The sequence below is a fragment of the Astyanax mexicanus genome, unplaced genomic scaffold (assembly GCF_023375975.1).
Source record: "Astyanax mexicanus isolate ESR-SI-001 unplaced genomic scaffold, AstMex3_surface scaffold_32, whole genome shotgun sequence".
NCBI lineage: Eukaryota > Metazoa > Chordata > Actinopteri > Characiformes > Acestrorhamphidae > Astyanax > Astyanax mexicanus.
Genome location: NW_026040042.1, coordinates 4,370,700 through 4,392,638, shown reverse-complemented (window position 1 = coordinate 4,392,638; position 21,939 = coordinate 4,370,700). Strand labels below are relative to the sequence as shown.

General features: G+C 39.2%; 2 protein-coding genes across 3 annotated transcripts in view; both read left to right on the top strand.

Moving 5' to 3' along the window:
- The window catches only part of LOC111189544 (NACHT, LRR and PYD domains-containing protein 3-like), a 370,388-nt gene that overhangs the window by 94,499 nt on the left and 253,950 nt on the right, over positions 1-21,939 (top strand). The window lies entirely within an intron of this gene.
- The window catches only part of LOC103033803 (protein NLRC3-like), a 188,158-nt gene that overhangs the window by 17,116 nt on the left and 149,103 nt on the right, over positions 1-21,939 (top strand). The window contains exon 6 of one of the 2 annotated variants that reach the window (XM_049472993.1): positions 5,116-5,289. The exons of the other annotated variant lie outside the window; for it this stretch is intronic. Coding sequence (XP_049328950.1) covers positions 5,116-5,289 — 174 coding nt within the window. The remainder of the gene's footprint in view (positions 1-5,115; positions 5,290-21,939) is intronic. 2 annotated transcript variants of the gene reach the window in all.

Here is a 21,939-nt window from a genome sequence, read left to right as displayed (position 1 = left end):
GTAATATGTTCTAAAATAACTGGGGTTGCGAGACGCAGAAGGTAGGGGTCCAGACCGTCCTCACCTATTGTTTTCCGAGGATTAATAGAGGAAAGGGCGTTAGCCTCTATGTATGGAGAGCAGGTCTGGAGGGTGAAGATATTGAATTTCTGGGAAGCAGTAGTAGTGATGATGGGCTGATCCACGGGCAGGTTTGAGTCAGTGTTTTTAAATATCTGACCAGCTGCAGCAAAGTGTACATTAAAAGCTTGGCACAGTTCTTGCTGGTCAGAGATCAAATTACTATTGACTAGAATTTAAGTTGGGATTTGTTGGGAGTTGTTTTTGAGGAAGTTTACTGCTTTCCAGAAATCTTGTGGATTAGAGGAGCTAGTAATTTGGTTGAGGAAATAATCTGATTTGGCTTTTCTAATTGGAGAGGTGCATCTGTTTCTTAATTGTCTAAATGTAAGCCATTTTTCACATTCCCCTGTGCGTCTGGCAATTGACCAGGCTTTATTTCTTGACTGTAGCAGTGAGGAAATTTCTCCTGAAAACCAGGAGCTAGATCTGTCTCTTATTCACAGTTTTTTGTATGGAGCATGTTTATTTGCCACTGAAAGGAATGATTTCGTGAAATGTTCTAGTGCAACATCCACATCTGTACTTTCAAAAGTTAAGTGAATTTTGCTCACTGCTATGTCAGAAAGAAAAGCTTATTCATTACATTTTTTACATTTCTTCTAACCACCATCAGAGAGCCCGTTTATATCTTTGAACTGGTTCTAATGCACCCGATCGGACAATGATTATTAAAGCTATGTTCAAAAACTCCAGCGGCAGTGATTATATCTGTTTTTAATCAAACTGACTTTAATATCAAACAAAGATAACCTGAGTAAATATAAAAAGCGTCTTTTAATGATAATTTTATTTATTAAAGGAAAGAAAAATATCCAAACAAATTTAGCCCTGTGTGAAAAAGTGTTTAATAAATTAACTTTGATTAATCACACTTCACTACCAATTTCACTATCCACAACCAGGCCTGATTACTTCCAGACCTGTAAAATCAAGAAATCACTAAAATAGAACCTGTCTGAAGACACGAAGCAGATAAAAGATCTCCAAAAGCAGCTCATTATTATACCTTTCTATATGTTAAGAAATTCAAAGATCATCTATAAGTCTGGAAAAGGTAACAAAGTCATTTCTAAAGCTTTGGGACTCCAGTGAACCACAGTGAGAGCTATTATTCACTAATGGAGAAAACATAGAACACTGGTGAACCTTCCCAGGAGTCCAGCTGACCAAAATTATACCAAAAGGGCATGGACAACTCATCCAGAAGGTCACAAAAGTAACCCAGAACATCATTTAAAGAACTGCAGGTCTCACTCGCCTTAGTTAAGATCAGTTTTAATGATTCAATAATAAGAAAGAGACTGGGTGAAAATGGTATCCATGGGAGTGTTTCTAAGCAAAAACTGACCTAAAAAAAACAAACAACTTATTTCACATTTGCCAACAAACATCTTAAATATTATTTGTACGTGACAAAAGTGGAACTTTTTGAAAGGTGTGTGTCCCGTTACATCATAATTTCAGAAAAAGAACATCATACTGAACGTAAAACATGGTGGTGGTAGTGTGATGGTCTGGGGATCTGAATTACTTGCTGTAATAGATGGAACCAGGAATTCTGCTGTTTACCAGACAATCCTGAAGGAGAATATCTGGCCATCTGTTTCTGACCTCAAGCTTAGGAGTACTTGGGTTCTGCAGCAGGACAATCATCCAAAGCACACAAACAAAAAGTTCACATCTGAATGGATTAATAAAACTAAATGTAGGTTTTAGAAGGACCCATTCAAAGTCTGATGCTGTGGATGATCTTAAACAGGATGTTTATGCTGGAAAATCCTCCAATGTGTCTGAATTAAAATAATTCTGTAAAGAAAAGTGGAAGAAAATTCCTCCACAGAGATGAGAAAGACTCGTTTCCAGTTATCAGTAAAGCTTGATTGCATTTGTTGCCGCCAAGAGTGGCGCAAACAAGTTATTAGGTTTAGGGGGCAAACACTTTTTACACAGGGCTAGATTGGTTTGGATATTTTTTTTTCCTTTAAATAAATACAATTATAATTTAATAATAACAGTGCTTTTTATATTTACTCAGGTTATCTTTGTTTGATAAAAACAAAAATGTAAGTATGACAAAAAGCACAAACCCTAGAAATCTGTAGGGGGCAAATATTTTTCACACCACTGTACTGTGGCCCGTCGGAAAGGTAGTCTACAATCCAGGAAACAAGGGCAGCTTGCACTGTTGTCAGCTTGTCACCCGGAAGATCAGGTTGAATGCTGTTAAATGCAGTGAAGAAATCAAAAACCATGACCCTCACAGTGCTGACTGATCTGTCTAGGAGAGCATAAACTCTGTTGAGCAGGTAGATGATGACATCCTGACTCTCAGGCAGGACTGATAGTCCAGTAGTGAGACCAGCGACACATACCAGCGGTGCAGCGGTGGAGCAGAAGAGTGAAAGAAGCACTTTTATGGTGAAAAAACAAACCAAAGCTCTCGACTAGCATGATTTGAGAGAGCACAGATTTATTAAGTTGCCTTGTCAAAAATATATTGGAAAGATAAACAATAATTAAAAAGAAGCAAAAACACAAACAGAAGCTACTGTAATTTCATTTATTCAGAGAAATCATCTATTCAAACTAACCTGGCCCTATCTGAAAAATAATTTTCCCCTAAACCTAATAACTCGATTGTGTCACCGGCGGCAACAACTGAAATCCAGAGTTTGTGATAACTGTTAATGAGTCTTTCACATCTCTGTGGAGGAGTTTTGCTCTTCTTTAACACTGACCTTAATTGAGGCAAGTGAGACCTGCCATACTTTACATGTTGTTTTGTGTTCTTTTGAAGTAATTTTGGTCGGCCGGTCACTCCTGGGAAGGTTCACCAGTGTTCCATGTTTTCTACATTACTGAATATTAGTTCTCACTGTGGTTTTCTGGAGTCCCAAAGCTTTAGAAATTATTTAGAAAATACTTTTCCATAGATGATCAGTGTCACAGTTAATTCATGTGGGGTTAAATGATGATTATCAAATCAAATCAAATTTATTTGTATAACACTTTTTTAAAACAGATGTTATAAAGCAGCTTTACAGAAATGTGATCACAGGACAAAGAATCAGGCAAAACATTAAACATAGAAAATACAGAATACAGAACCCCCACTGAGCGCGGATGCAAGGAAAAACTCCCTCAGAGCTAAAAGAGGAGGAAGAAACCTTGGGAGGACCAAGACTCACATATAAACGGGGACCATCCCACCACTGGTGAAGCGGCTTTTAAATTAATTTTTAAAAAAGTCTTTATACAGCCACATAGGTTTTATATATCCAGGAGTATAGCAGCACCACTAATGGAAGCAGGTAGAGTTCATGTAAGCTTGGATGTAATTTATGAATGCATCCTGAAGTACATGCATGTGTGTTTATCTGAATTTTAAGTTCAGTGTTAGTTTAATCTGCAGTGTGTGAGATTCAGCTAAATCATGTCTTGCTTTAATAATTGCTGAAATAATCTCTGAAAAATATCTGTTAACCAATTTATTGATAATGAAATTAGAGTTAGTTTGTGTGTGGAGGATATGTATATGTATTCATGTGAGAGACATTTTAAAACTTTCTTAAATAAGTAAATCATCTTCAACTTCACTTACTTTAATTCACTGAATAATCATATCAAATTTCTACATGAACTATTCTACACAATATATAAATATTATATATAAATATAATATATAATATTATATAAATATATTTAATATTTAATATTTAATATTAGATAGGTAATAGATATATAATATATATATTTACACCTCTTCCTAATGTGTGTGTGTGTGTGTGTTTATATGTCAGTGTTTCTAATGGATTATTATTTCTCTCTCAGGCTGCAGGAGTGTAATCTATCAGAGAAAAGCTGTGCAGATCTGGCCTCAGTTCTCAGCTCAAACTCTTCAACTCTGAGAGAACTGGACCTGAGTGATAATAAACTGCAGGATTCAGGAGTGAAGCTGCTCTCTGCTGGACTGAAGAATCCACACTGTAAACTAGAGAAACTGAAGTAAGATCATCAAAATACAACAAACAGAGCATCTCACCTTCACACATACACACACACACAATTAAATAATTAAAACCAGCATCAGCTGAATACTTTTGACATTCCAGTATAAATGTGGCAATTTCACAGAGGACAGATACTCCATTAGTAAAGCTACATCTAATTATTTGTACTTTTTGATCAAAAGATCCTGATCCAAAAAAAAAATACGATTTTTTTTGTCAGTGTTACACGACAAGGTACATTTTTGACTTAATGGGAACCATTGTTTCATTAGTTACAGTAAAAGAGATAAAAACTTTTTACATACATTTAATATAATTTTTTCTCAGGTCTTAGATAGAGAATGTATCCTAGTTCAGTAGAGGTGTAGTTGTGAAGTGTAATAAAATGATTTAGTTTGTAAATATTCCTGCATTACTCCATGTTCTCTGCTGTTCTACACTGAACATGAACTGATCTCTACTAGAAAGGTGATGGAACCTATCCTTTATATTTCTATAGGCTATAAGAACCATGTCAGTAGAGCATGTTCTCTGTGGAAAAGTGTTCTCTTCTGAGCTCTTTATGCATGTCTGTTTATATGAATTTTAAGTTCAGTGTTAGTTTAATCTGCAGTGTGTGAGATTCAGCTAAATCATGTCTTGCTTTAATAATTGCTGAAATAATCTCTGAAAAATATCTGTTAACCAATATATTGATAAAGAAATTAGAGTTAGTTTGTGTGTGGAGGATATGTATATGTATTCATGTGGGAGGCATTTTAAACCTTTCTTAAATAAGTAAATCATCTTCAGCTTCACTTACTTTAATTCACTGAATAATCGTATGAAATTTCTACATAAACTATTCTACACGATAGATATATTTAATAGATATATTAGATAGGTAATATATATATATATATATATATATATATATATATATATATACAGGTGTGTGTGTTTATATGTCAGTATTTCTAATAGGTTATCATTTCTCTCTCAGGCTGTGGGGGTGTAATCTATCAGAGAAAAGCTGTGCAGATCTGGCCTCAGCTCTCAGCTCAAACTCCTCAACTCTGAGAGAACTGTACCTGGGTTATAATAAACTGCAGGATTCAGGAGTGAAGCTGCTCTCTGCTGGACTGAAGAATCCACACTGTAAACTGGAGACACTGGAGTAAGATCATCAAAATACTACAAACAGCATCTCACCTTCACACTCAGACACACACACACACACACACACACACACACTAACACACACCACTACACTCACACACACTCACACACACACACACACACACACACACACACACACACACACACACACGCGCGCGCACACACACTACACACACAAACATGATCTCTTATGCAAATTATATTAAGCAGGTGTGCTCGGTCCAGAAACCAGGTGGAGAAGTGGAGACAAAAATATAGTTTGGGAGGGAATGGGGTACTGCTATGTGTTTTTGTTGTGAAAACATTGTTTTACCATATACTTTCTAATTTTAGCAAATACAACATTCTTTTAGAAAAACAACAAAAAACGACTTTTAATTCTCACTTTCATGGGTGTTGGCACTCAATTAGTGGGTGCTTCAACACTCCTAAAAAGCCTTGCTCTGACTATTAGTCTAGATAGTGGATTTTTTTTCGCCACCTGTTTTTTTCTTAATCTTCTGTGTCTATTTTAAGATTCTGACAGGTAACAAGATGAAATAATGTCCCATGACATTTATTTTTAACCCTCTAATGCATCTATGCTAATTCCGAACCAGAAAAAAATAAAGAAGAAAATTGCATAGCTCCTTGAGTTAACAACCTATACAGACAAATGAGCACACTTTTCCATACAATTCTGGGCCAAGGAATTTAACGGCGTGGTTATTTTAATGTTTTTTACACATTTTGACTTAATTCTGGGACAAAAATATAAAACAATAGCAGAAAATGTTAATTTGCCTGTATGTTTTCATGTTATACTAAATTCCTGCACACTAAATAAAAACATCCTGAGATTTTCCTTAATCCTTAAAGTGACTACTTTGAGATTCTGACAGGGAACAGGACAAAAAAAGTCCTGTGGGGCTTATTTTTAACTTTTTACGACATCTATCCTAATGCCAAACCTAAAAATAATTAAGAAATTGGCATAGCTATACAGACAAATGAGCTCACTTTTTCATACAATTCTGGGCCAAGGAATTCAATAGAATGGTTATTTTTTAAGTTTTTGAAACATTTTGACTCAATTCTGGGACAAAGAGATTAAAAAAAATGACAGAAAATGTTAAGGTTGCATGTATGTTTTCCCATTATACTAAAATCCTGTGCACTGGATAAAAACATCTTGATATTTTTCTTAATTTTTGAAGTGTCTATTTTAAGATTCTGACAGGTAACAGGACAAAAAATGTCCTGTGCAACTTATTTTTAACCCTTTACTACACCTATCCCAAATCCGAACCTAAAAAATATAAAGAAATTGGCATCGCTCCTTTAGTTAAAATCCTATAAAGTCAAATGAGCACACTTTTCCATAAAATTCTGGGCCAAGGAATTCAATAGAATTCTTTTTAAGTTTTTGACACATTTTGACTCAATTCTGGGACAAAAAGATAAAGAATTAGCAGAAAATGTTATGGTTGCCTGTACACTTTTTTTTCTACGCTTTTCTTCTCCCATTTCTGTTTTATTTATTTCTAATGAGAGAGGTTACTTTATGATCCTGCTTCTTTTCCTCCTAAGTTTTTTTAGCTGTAATGTTTATAATATTTATTGATCATCCCCATCCAATAAAATATTGAGATAAATATGTTTAAAAGTTGCAAAACTAAAGGTTTTAAAGATGTAGCCATGAGATAACCACTCTATTAACAGTGAAACTGTGAGACTTTTTATTCAAAGAGACTTTTCTTTGTTACAGTAAAGGAAAGAAACTTAAATATGTGCACACTTAAGATAAAAACACAATAGTTGCAATTCATATAGCCACATTGTTGATACAGTTGCAAGAAACAGTATATGAACCCTTTGGGATTACTTGGATTTCTGCATAAATTGGTTGTTAAATGTGTTCTGATCTTCATCTAAGTCACAACAATAAACAAACACAGTCTACTTAAACTAATATCACGCAAAAAATTATATGTTTGCATGGTTTTATTGAACACAACATGTTAACATTCACAGTGAGAGTGGAAAAGTATGTGAACCCCTAGACTAATGACTTTTCTAAGATCTATTGGAGTCAGGATGTGAAGAGATTGGATGTGTTGGTTAAAGCTGCCCTGCACTATAAAACACACACCAGTTTTGAGTTTGCTGTTGTTAAGAAGCGTTGCTTGATGTGAATCATGCCTCACACAAAAGAGATCTCAGAAGACCTACGTTCACAAATTGTTGACTTGCATGAAGCTGGAAAGGGTTACAAAAGTCTCTCTAAAAGGCTTGATGTTCATGGTAAGACATGGAGATGGACATGGAGAAAGTTAAGCTAGGCGTGGTCATCCTGTAAAGATGACTGCAAGAGCACAGCGCAGAATTATCAATGAGATGAGGAAGAATCCTAGAGTGTCAGCTGAAGACTTATAGAAATCTCTGGCACATGCTAACATTTTTGTTGACAAATTTACATTAAGGAAAACATTAAACAAGAATGGAGTTCATGGGAGAAAACCACGGAGGAAGCTACGAAAAAAAAATTGCTGCACATTTGAAGTTTGCAAAAGAGCACCTGGATGTTCCACAGCAGTACTGGCTAAATATACTGTGGACAGATTAAACCAAAATTGAGTTGTTTGGAAGGAACACACAACGCTATGTGTGGAGAAAAAAGGCACAGCATTTCCCCAGTTTTGCAGGAAAACTTAAGACCATCTGTCTGCCAACTGAACCTCAACCGAGGATGGATGATGCAACAGGACAACGACTCAAAACATAGAAGTAAATCAACAACCGAACGTATTATGTTTTCCATTTAGTTTCAGAACGACTTCAACAGAAGAAAATACTCCTTCTGGAGAGTCCTGACCTCAACCCAATTGAGATGCTGTGCCCTCATGACCTCAAGAGAGCGATTCACACTAGATATCCCAAGAATATTGCTGAACTGAAACAGTTTAGTGAAGAGGAATGATCCAGAATTCCTCCTGACTGTTCTGCAGGTCTGATCTGCAGCTACAGGAAATGTTTGGTTGAGGTTTTTGCTGCCAAAGGAGGATCAACCAGTTATTAAATCCAAAGGTTCACATAGTTTTTCCACTCTGCACTGTGAATGTTAACATGTTGTGTTCAAGAAAACCATGCAAACATATATTTTTTTGTGTGGTATTAGTTTAAGCAGACTGTGTTTGCCTATTGTTGTGACTTAGATGAAGATCAGAACACATTTAATGACCAATTTATGCAGAAATCCAAGTAATCCCAAAGGGTTCACATACTTTTTCTTATAACTGTATATCTTTAAACTGAAAAACGTAATAAACGTAAAAATACTAAACCTAATGAAAATCAGACATCAGATTATTCAGAAGACAGAGTGTGATCAGCAAGATGGCGGCCCACAGTGTCTAACCAAAACAAACATTGGAAGCTTCAGAATACATATACTTTTTTTTCCTTCAAATAAACAACAAACAAACACAAATACAACAACCTGGAAGTGCTAGAAGAACTCATTGAGGAGTACTACCACCTGTTCTGCAGCATGAGCTCGGACAAAAAAGAAAAAAAAATGAGGTCAACTCCTACCTCTAAAAGACCACGTCCTCCCAGCTCACCTGGAGACTTGGAGGGACAGGAGCCCCTGTCCCACACAGAGGTTCGTGAAATCCTCATCTCCATCGACTCCAAGCTCGCTGCTCTGGATACGAGGATCTCACTAGTGGAGATCCTGCATAAAGAGTTCCAGGCGCTGCGTGAAAGCCTGGAGTTCAGTCAGGAGCAGGTCACGTCTCTGGCAAAATAAAACAAAACACCACAGCACAATATAAACACCGTCACAAACCAACTCTCATCTGTTATCAAGGAAAACAAGGAAATGAAACGGACAATACTCAACTTACAAGCTCACAGCATGAGGGAAAATGTTGTGTTTTTTTTTTCGGGGATCCCTGAAAACACACCTGAAAACCCGGAAAACTGGTCATAATCTCCAAACTTAAAATCCCACCGCAAACAGCCAACACCATAACCTTTCACCGCGTGCACCGCATGGGAGGAATAAACTCGAAATACAAACGCCCCAGACCCATTGTAGCAAAAGTGGAACACTATAAACACAAACAACTTAGCTAAGGAAGAGAACTGAAAGGATCAATTTACAGCATTAACGACCAGTACCCCCGAGAAATACTCGACAGACGGAAAAAAATACTCACCATAAGAAAACAGCTCATACAAAATGGAAAGGGCAGTTCTCTCCATCGATAAACTCTATGTGGATGGTCAGCTGTACAGAGATAAGGAAATCACGCCCTGGCTGTACTGATGCCGGCTGGGCATCAGTCTATCTATCTATCTATATGACACCCAACAGCACTCCAACATGCAACAATTAAAATTTATTACATGGAATCGGCTCCCAAGAGAAAAAAACTAAAATACTCCTCCATCTCAGCCGTTTAAAAGAAGATATATATCTTCTACAAGAAACTCACTTAACAGAATCAGATCAACATAAACTGAAATCAGTAGAACACAATCATATATTTACAGCCCATTACTCAACTACTTCCGGCGCCGACGCGAGTGGCTGCCTGTTCCAGTAGCTCCGTCTCCTTTGTGTGTTTTTTCGAGTTTTTTACGTTTATTTATCGTCTCTGTACTACTACACACATCTAGTGTGCATCTTATTTATATCCTAAGGATATTTTTAGTGTAAATATGCGGGGCGGCGAGGAATATCGTGTTTATTCCCGTGAAGAACTGCTGGCGCTTTGACCCGCGGGACGTGGGGGCATTGTCCACACAATACCGGGGGGAACTGAGAAGGAAATACCGTGGCTGCAGGGCCGGAGCTAAGCTAACGGCTAAGAAGATGGACAAGCGCTGGAGGTACAAACCCTCAGTTCCGTCGGTGGTTATGGGGAATGTAAATTCACTGACCAACAAAACCGACGAGCTAGCCTGTCTGGTGAAGAATCAGAAGCTCTACAGGGAGTGTAGTGTGCTGTGTTTCACCGAGACCTGGCTCACCCCCGACACGCCGGATGCTAACGTGGAGCTACCCGGCTTCTCTACAGTGAGAGCGGACAGGGACCCGGCGCTATGCGGGAAGCGGAAAGGTGGGGGGATCTCGCTTTTCATTAACAACAGATGGTGCAACCCTGGACATGTGAACGTGAAGGAGGTGATCTGCTGTCGGGATATTGAACTGTTAGCGGTGAGTCTCCGACCTTATTACATGCCGCGGGAGCTCTCTCATGCGATCCTCGTCTGTGTTTACATTCAGCCAAGAGCGGACGTGCAGGCGGCGTGTGACGTCATCCACTCCACCGTCGCAGCGCTGCAGACACAGCACCCTGACGCCTTCTACGTGATTACTGGTGATTTTAATCACGTAACGCTGGACTCTACCCTGCCTGCCTTTTTCCAGTTTGTGGACTGTCCCACCAGGAAAAACAGAACCATAGACTTGCTGTATGCTAATGTGAAGGATGCATACAGGGCTATTCCACTACCACCGCTGGGGAAATCAGATCACAACCTGGTCTTCCTACAGCCTCAGTACAAACCACTGGTACTGAGGCAGCCCACTACCACACGCTCATTCAGAGTCTGGACTCCTGAAGCAGAAGAAGCCCTCAGGGACTGCTATGACACCACTGACTGGAGCGTGCTGCTGCACCCACATGGTGAGGACATTGAGGGTGTGACTCACTGTGTTACAGACTACTTGAATTTCTGTATGGATGTTGCTGTTCCCACAAAGACTGTACGCTGCTTTCCAAACAACAAACCCTGGATTACCAGCACCGTCAAGGACCTCCTCAACCAAAAGAAGAGGGCGTTCAAAAATGGAAACTTGGTAGAGCTGAAGCGCGTACAGGGGGAACTCAAGGTACGTCTTAAAGAGGCCAAGGAGTCTTACAGGAAAAAGGTGGAAAGAAAGCTGCAAGATAACAACATGAAGGAAGTCTGGGGTGCGATGAAAACCATCACTGGGTGCAAGAACAACAGCGGCAATCCAGTAGATGGGGGTGTGGACAGAGCAAACCAGTTTAACAACTTTTACAACAGGTTTGACTGTCCTGCTCCTGCTACCCCCTCCTCCTACCCTCCTGCAGCTTCACCATCATCATTTCCATCTCCACCATCATCACCATCTCCATCACCTTCAACTCCAACTCCACCATCTTCATCACCACCACCACCACCCTCTCCTCCATCATCATCACCATCACCCTCACCGCCACCATCTTCATCACCACCACCATCACCCTCACCCCCACCATCTTCATCTTCATCACCATCAACACTATCAGATGGCAGACAAATCAGCTCCTCCAGTCCAGCAACCTTTACTGCAGACCAAGTCAGGAGACAGCTGAGGAGACTTCACCCCAGGAAAGCAGCTGGCCCGGACAGAGTGTGCCCCAGAATGCTCAAGGCATGTGCTGTTCAACTGGGTGAGCCCCTCCAACATGTGTTTAACCTGAGTCTGCGTCTAGGGAGGGTTCCTGCCACGTGGAAGACAACCTGCCTTGTTCCAGTTCCCAAGAAGGCACACCCGAAGGAGCTGAATGACTACAGGCCGGTTGCTTTGACATCTCACGTGATGAAGACCATGGAGCGACTGCTGCTGGACCACCTCAGACCCCAGGTCCACCATGCTGAGAACCCACTGCAGTTTGCGTACCGGGAAAAGGTGGGAGTGAAAGATGCCATCCTCTATCTTCTGCACAGAGCTCACTCTCATCTGGACAAAGGGGGAGGTGCTGTGAGGGTCATGTTCTTCGACTTCTCCAGTGCCTTCAACACCATACAGCCCCTACTACTTAGAGACAAGCTGATGAAGATGGAGGTGGATATGCACCTGGCCACCTGGATCACTGACTACCTTACTGGGAGACCACAACATGTCAGGATCAGGGACTGCTCGTCTGATACAGTGATCAGCAGTACAGGAGCATCACAGGGGACTGTTCTCTCTCCAGTCCTGTTCACCCTGTACACATCAGACTTCAAATACCACTCGGAGTCATGCAACATGCAGAAGTTCTCTGACGACACTGCAATCGTGGGGTGTGTGCGTAATGGTGATGAGAGGGAGTACAGAAACCTGGTTGAGGAATTTGTGGTGTGGTGCAAGATGAACCATCTGCAGCTGAACATATCCAAAACCAAGGAGATGTGCATAGACTTCAGAAGGTCCAGGCTCTCTGCTCAGCAGCCAATCTCCATCCAGGGGGTTGATGTGGAGGTGGTCAAATCCTACAAATACCTTGGTGTGCACCTGGATGATAGGCTGGACTGGTCAGCGAACACTGACTCCCTCTACAGGAAGGCACAGAGTAGAATGTACTTCCTCAGAAGGCTCGGGTCTTTCAACATCTGCCAGAAACGCCTGCTGATGTTCTACCAGTCTGTGGTAGCCAGCGTCCTCTTTTACGTTGTAGTGTGTTGGGGAGGCAGCATCAGCAAGAGGGACGCTGGACGACTGGACAGGCTGGTGAGGAAAGCTGGTTCTGTGCTGGGATTAGAGCTGGAGTCCTTAACACCACTGGCAGAGAGGAGAGCCCTCAGCAAGCTGCTGAACATCATGGACAATGTTCACCACCCTCTGCACAGCACCATCACCAGGCAGAGGAGCTCATTCAGCGGCAGACTGCTGTCCCAGTCCTGCTCCTCAGACAGACTCCGAAAGTCTTTTGTCCCTCAGGCCATAAGACTTTTCAACTCCTCTCAGCACAGCAAACTGAAGACTCTGTGACACTTTTGCACTCTGGCCACTCCATGTACACAGGCCTCATCTCAGCAGATACACTCTCAGAGATGCCCTTTTACATGACATTATTTTGCACTAGTAGTTTTTGCACAAGCTTGCACTGCAAATTTAAATTATTATATAACTGTGTATTTGCACTTTTTGTATGGCTGACATCAGATACCCTCTTTATATGCACATCAACTGGTGTTCATTGTTTACGGTTCATTATTGCCATTACATACTACTGACTGTACTGTTGTACTTTTATACTTTATATATTTTATTGTATTTGTATTTTTTGTATTTGTTTACAAATACAAATTGTTATAAACAGTTTTTGGTATTTGTATTTTTATAAGCTTTTGTTTTATCTCATCCTTCCTAGTTACTTTTGTGTACTGTGTATACCCGCTGCTGGATGTCCAAAATTTCCCCTCGGGGATCAATAAAGTATCTATCTATGTATCTATGTATCTATCTATCTATCTATCTATCTATCTATCTATCTATCTATCTATCTATCTATCTATCTATCTATCCATTATACACAATACTACAATCACAGAGCCAGATGAACGATTTATCATCATAAATATCACCATTAATAACCACACTTTTACCATTGCTAACATCTACAGATCAAATATTGAAAATCACAAATTTTTTCATGACTTTTCTACACAAATTTCCTCACTATTTAAGTGGGCTGATGCACGAGATTGGAAGTTGTTAGTGGATGTAGGTAGTAAACTGCAGATCCCGGAGTGCATTCTGGTTACAAGCTTGAGGCCGGATGTAGTATTGTACTCTGAAAGTAAGCGGATAGTGTATTGTGTGTAGTGTGTGATTGTGCTTACGTAGGGTGCTGTGGTAAGTGTGTTGTTGCCATAGGTTAAGGAAATGAGCTTAGATTAAGGAGGGATTCTGTTTGTTCATAGGTTATTTTTCGGTAGGTCTGTTACTTGGCAGTTGAGGCAATGGACCATGAACATAGTGTTTGGCTGTGCTTCTGGATCCTTGTCGAGCCAGTATCAGATTGTGGTGGTTTTGGCTATTGCTGTTAGTTGAGTGAGTAGTAGATCCTGGCTGAGCCCTATGCATAACCCCAGCTGTTAGGTGCAGGATTTGTCAATTTCCTGTATTATATTACTTACTTCAATTATAATCAGAGGCGATTTTAATACAGTTTTAGATTCATCTTTAGACCGATCGGCTCATACTCAGAACACACGCAACTGGAATTCCACTGAAATAATAAAACAGTACATGCAGGATTTTGGTCTTGGTGATGGGTGGCGACAAAATCATCCAACAACCAAAGAATTCAAATTTTACTCAGCAATACATAAATCATATTCACACATTGATTATTTTCTAATTATTCATTAAATTTTGTCAAACATTGTACGTATACTAATTCACCCTATCACAATAAGTGACCATGCACCATTCCATGATATGGAATTCAAACCAACCACATAAACAGACCTTTAGATGGCGCTTTAACACATCACTACTTAACGATCAAGAATTCGACAGCTATATAAAAAGACAGTGGGCATCCTTTCTAGAAATAAATTATTCTCCAGACATATCACCAACACTTTTAGGGGAGACTGGCAAAGCGGTTCTAAGAGTAAAAATAATACAATATGCTACATTTAAAAAGAAGAAAGAAAAAGAACATGAGGTAAAGTTAGAAATAGAAATGAGAGAATTAGAAAAAAATATCATAAGTAACCCATCTGAAGAAAAGCAAAAAGAACTTAGGAAACTTGGATATGATCTAAACAAATTGAAAAACAAAACAACTAAATTCTTATTACAAAGATTGAGACATGAAAACACTGAATACTCAAATAAACGTGCAAAATATTTAGCAAATCTCATTAAGCGTAATAAAGAAAAAAAACGATTATTCCGACCACTCAGCAGGGAAAATAGTACTTACACATGATGAAATTAACGACACCTTTAAAGATTTTTTAAAAATGTATATTCATCAGCCAATAAAACCAACTTAGATGAAATCAGTAACTTCCTAAGTAATCTCCAGAAAAAAATCTACAAAGCCCTAAAACACATTCCTAACAATAAAGCACCAGGACCTGACAGATTCCCTGCTGAGTTTTATAAACACTTTTGGTCATCCCTATCTCAACTGTGTTACAGAATGATATCAGAATTTAAACAAAATGCAAAACTACCAACAAACATGAATACTGCAATCATCTCCCTTCACCTTAAACCAAAGACCCTACCCTACCATCCAGCTACAGACCGTTATCATTAATAAATACAGACTCAAAAATAATCAGCAAGGCTCTAGCCAACAGAACAGAAACAATAATCCATAATTTAATACATCCTGATCAAACTGGATTTCTCAAGGGTCGACATTCATCCACCAATATGTGCAGATTAGTGAACATAATAGATTACACCTCTCACCAGAACATACCAACAGCAGTTGTAACCCTGGATGCAGAGAAAGACTTTGATAGAGTGAACTGGAAATTCTTATTCACCACACTGCACAAACTCGGGTTTGGAGAATCATTTATTAATTGGATACAGATTTTATATACTGCACCTAAGGCCACAGTCAACACCAATGGGGTAATATCAAAACCTTTCACACTACACCGGGGGACTAGACAAGGATGCTCACTCTCTGCAATGTGTGAGATTCAGCTAAATGAATCATGATGTCTTGCTTTAATAATTTATAAAATAAAAACTGAAAATTTTCTTTAACCAATTTATCGATAAAGAAATTAGAATTAGTTTGTTTGTGTGGAGGATATGTATATGTATTCATGTGCATATTACTGTTTATAGTAAAGGAAGAAAAACATGTTAAACATTTCTTAAATATGTAAAACATCTTCAGCTTCACTCATTTTAATTCAGTAAATAATAATATAATAGTATAATATTTTTACATGAACTGTTCTACACAATATATATTAACTAGATGTATTTTAATTAAACAAGGATTGTATAACTATTATGGGATAAAGCATAATTATCTCAAATATATACTAATAGGGGTGTGTGTGTTTATATGTCAGTGTTTCTAATGGATTATCATTTCTCTCTCAGGCTGAGTTGCTGTAATCTAGCAGATAAAAGCTGTGCAGATCTGGCCTCAGCTCTCAGCTCAAACTCCTCAACTCTGAGAGATCTGGAGCTGAGTGATAATAATCTGCAGGATTCAGGAGTGAAGCTGCTCTCTGCTGGACTGAAGAGTTCACACTGTAAACTGGAGACACTGAAGTAAGATCATCTAAATACAACAAACAGATAATCTCACCTTCACACACACACACACACACACACACATACACACTCACACACCACTACACACACACACACACACACACACACATCACTACACACACACCACTGCACACACACACACCACTGCACTCACACACACACACATCACTACACACACACACACCACTACACACACACACACCACTGCACACACACACACACATCACTACACACACACACCACTACACACACACACACACACCACTGCACACACACACACACACCACTACACACACACCACTAGACACACACACCACTACTTCACACACACACACACGACTGCACTCACACACACACACACCACTACACACACACACACACCACTGCACACACACACACACACACCACTACACACACACCACTAGACACACACACCACTACTTCACACACACACACATGACTGCACTCACACACACATGCCACTACACACACACACACACTCACACACACACACCACTGCACTCACACACACACACCACTACACTCACACACACACTCGCACACACACACACAGACCGCTGCACACACACACACACACTCTCGCACTCATACACACACCACTACACAAACACACACACAACTACACACACACACATACCACTATACACACACACACACACACCACTACACACACAGCACTGCATACAAACACTCACACTCACTCTAACACACACCACTACACACACACAGACACACACACTAAGCAAGGGCGTAGGAGCGGGTATGATATTGGGGGGGGGGGCTAATCAGTTGGATCTGGTGGAAAACACACAATTTTAGGGCAGAGATCAGGGTTAAGAAACTGCTTTAAACTACCAACATAAAGTACTGTACTAAATTCTGGCTATCCTCTACATCCAGCTTCTAGATATCTAGTTATTTAAATTAATTGTTGTTCATTATAGCTTACAGTAAGTCCCGCGATCTTAAATTAATAAACACAGTTTGAAAATGAAATAGTGATTAGCTGATCAGGTACATCAGGGCAAGTTGAACATTACATATATAGTTTATTTTTTCTTAAACCTTAACTCCCTATCTATCTAATTCCAAAGTTAAGCTAACTGACTAACACAGCTGCTATCAGAAACAGTGTCACCACAGTTTACATGGTTAGCTCCGTTACCTTTCTTTTAGAAAAATCTTCGTATATCCAGATCTGTTTTAACATCAACTAATTCTGTACCCCGCTTCTAAATCTCACAGCGAGGGGGAGGGGCTTCCCTCCCACCAGCCCATTGACTCTCCTCCACATGCCGCAAAACCAGCAAGCTGATTGGCTGTTTCTACTGAGAGGCGGTCTCCTGAGGACCACATCAAACTGCCTAAATTAACCAAAAACCAAAAACATACACTTGAAATACCATTATCTCCAGAAGAATTCTACAAAGCTCTAAAACACATTCCTAACAATGAAGCACCAGGACCTGACAGATTCCCTGCTGAGTTTTATAAACACTTTTGGTCATCCCTATCTCAACTGTTTTACAGAATGATATCAGAAATTAAACAAAATGCAAAACTACCAACAAACATGAATACTGCAATCATTTCCCTTCACCTTAAACTAAACAAAGACCCTACCCTACCATCCAGCTACAGACCATTATCATTAATAAATACAGACACAAGAATAATCAGCAAGGCTCTAGATAACAGAATAGAAACAATAATCCATAATTTAATACATCCTGATCAAACTGGATTTCTCAAGGGTCGACATTCATCCACCAATATGTGCAGATTAGTGAACATAATAGATTACACCTCTCACCAGAACATACCAACAGCAGTTGTAACCCTGGATGCAGAGAAAGTCTTTGATAGAGTGAACTGGAAACTCTTATTCACCACACTGCACAAACTCGGGTTTGGAGAATCATTTATTAATTGGATACAGATTTTATACACTGCACCTAAGGCCACAGTCAACACCAATGGGGTAATATCATAACCTTTCACACTACACCGGGGACTAGACAAGGATGCTCACTCTCTCCTTATCTATTCTCTATCTTCATAGAACCGCTAACAGCAGCGATACGTCAAAACACAAACATTAAAGGAATCCAAACACCCAACATACAACATAAAATCAGTCTATATGCAGATTATATCTTATTATTTCTACAAAAAAACAGTTATTTCAATAAAAGAAACAAACCAAACAATCCAAAGAGTTTTCAATCAATTGGTCTAAATCTCCAGTTCTCCCAATAAACATAAATAAACCTGATGTTAAACTGAAAACACTACCCATCCCCATGTGCACTAATTCACATATCTGGGTGTGAGGGTCTCCCCCAGCTGTCAGAGTTGTTTAAACTCAATTTAAACTCATTAACTAAAACAATAAGTGATGATCTCCGCCGTTGGACAACACTTCCCCTTTCGCTTGGTGGCAGAATTGATACAATTAAAATGACAGTATTACCAAAAATCCATTATTTATTTTCAGTGTTTTCCAGTCAGCCCCCAACCACCTGTTTTCAAACTAAATACCACAATAACTGAATATTACTGGAAAAATAAACCACCCAGAATCAAACTCACAACATTACAGAGCTCAAAATTGCATGGCGGCCTAGAGGCACCAAACTCCCACCATTATTTTCACAAGATAACAAACTCTGTACTCACACCAACCAGTCATTCACCCATCTGGAACAACCCGGACTTTATCATCGATAAAAAACACTAAACTACCCACCTTGGATCAAAAAGCGGATCACACACCTCAAACACATGTATCACAATACCACCTTAATCTCACTACCACAATTAACCCAGAAATACGGCATTGGGAGAACTCAATTTTTATAATACCACCAGTTAAGATCAATCATCTGTTCAAATATCACCCCAATCACATTAGACCTGCCTACACCAATTTCAGAATTTCTTAGAATTACTACAACAAATAAATTACTATCCAAAATATATAAAATAATATCTCAATTGAATCTTACTATTAGCTTACCATGCAAACAATAGAAAGAAGATTTATCATTAACTCCTAATGCCGATTTCTGGGTCCAGGTGTGTAATAATAATCACAACATGATCAGAAACATTAATTTACAGCTCATCCAGTATAAAGTTATCCACCGAGTTCACAATAATCCAACACAAGATAACCGTAGCAAAATCATCAGTTAAAATCGCACATAACTTCATGATTCTGTTTTCTGTTTAGCTACATTTTGGTATATATGTGTATGTCTCTTTCTTTCCTATTTTTTCTATTTTCTTTTTCTTTTCCTTCTTTGTTTTTGTCTGTTTGTTTGTTTGTTTTCTCCCCCTCGAACCCCTTCTGCATCTCACTCCCTCCAACCCTGAACCCCCCAACTATATTAAATGTATATATGTATGTATAAATTAAACAATTAAATTAATAAACAAAAAGAATTAATGGTCCTCTGGAGAGGGGGGTGGTGGTGGGCCAAAAAAAAAGAAAAGAAAATCAGGCATTGCTTTTGAAGTGTGGTTCAGCAGAATCATTTAAACCCTAAAGTAATAAAACTACCCCTGACCATGTGCACATAAATATAGATTTCTTACTTAAAAATACAATCTTATTCTGATTTCACCCTCATAAAGAGAAATACACTGAGCAGCATGTTCTCTGTGGAAAAGTGTTCTATTCTGAGCTCTTTATCAGAAGTACATGCATGTCTGTTTATCTGAATTTAAGTTCAGTTTTAGTTTAATCTGCAGTGTGTGAGATTCAGCTAAATGAATGATCATGTCTTGCTTTAATAATTGATGAAATAATCACTGACAATTTTCTGTAACTAATTTATTGATAAAGAAATTAGAATTAGTTTGTGTGTGGAGGATATGTATATGTATTCATGTGCATATTATTGTTTATAGTAAAAGAAGGGACACATGTTAAACATTTCTTAAATATGTAAAACATCTTCAGCTTTACTCATTTTAATTCAGTAAATAATAGTATAATATTTTTACATGAACTGTATATATATAAACTATATATATATATATATATATATATTTACTAGATGTATTTTAATTAAAAAAAGGATTGTATAACTGTTATGGGATAAAGCATATTTATCTCAAATATATACTAATTGTGTGTGTGTTTATATGTCAGTGTTTCTAATGGATTATAATTTCTCTCTCAGGCTGCGGAACTGTAATCTAGCAGAGAAAAGCTGTGCAGATCTGGCCTCAGTTCTCAGCTCAAACTCCTCAACTCTGAGAGAACTGGACCTGAGTCATAATAAACTGCAGGATTCAGGAGTGAAGCTGCTCTCTGCTGGACTGAAGAATCCACACTGTAAACTGGAGAAACTGGGGTAAGATCATCAAAATACAACAAACAGAGAATCTCACCTTCACACACACTACTGCACACACACACACACACAACTACTGCACACACACAAACTACTTCACACCCACACACACACACACACCACTACATACACACACAAACCACTTCACACACACACTACTGCACTCACACACACCCACCACTGCACTCACACACCACTACACACACACACACACACACCACTGCACACTCACACCACTATACACACAAACACTCACACACACACACCACTACACACACACCACTGAACACACACTACCACACACACACACACACACACACTACTGCACACACACAAACTACTTCACACACACACACACCACTGCACTCACACACACACACACACACACACACCACTTCACACACACTACTACACACACCACTACATACACACACAAACCACTTCACACACACACCACTACACACACACACACACCACTGCACACTCACACCACTATACACACAAACACTCACACACACACACCACTACACACACACCACTACACACACATACACACTCCACTGCACTCACACACACACACACACACCACTGCACACACACACCACTACCCACACACACCCCTGCACACACACACCACTACACACACATACACACTCCACTGCACTCACACACACACACACACACACACACACACAGCCACGAGTGTCCTCCATCATATCAGAGTGATTTCACTGCAAAAACTATATATATTTATTTGTTTACAGTTATTCAAAATGTCCACCAAGTTAATTTCCCCCGGTGGAATGGCCACTAGGGGGCGTGTGGAAAGGGGTTAATTCGTTGCTGCCAACTGGGGTGGCAGCAGGAGAGGCAAGGCTTTCTTTTAGGGTGGCAGCTGCCCTTTACCACCCCAGTAGATCCACCCCTGCTTTTAACTATTACGCAGCAATCTGAGTAAAAATCATCCATTAAAAAGCAGCTCAATGTTTCTTATTTCCTTATAGTTACACACCTCTCAGTAAAATAAGCTGCGTATACTCACACCATTCTGGGTAGTGATCAGAACCACTACCCACAGTCTGTACCAGTGTGTGGAGGTGGTGTGTAGAATGATCATCAGTCCTCTGCACAGTGTTCCCCCGAGCCATCGCTGAACCATTGCTTCATCAACTCTCTATAGAATATGCTGAAAACCTCCACAATCACACTCACACACAGTATTAGAAAT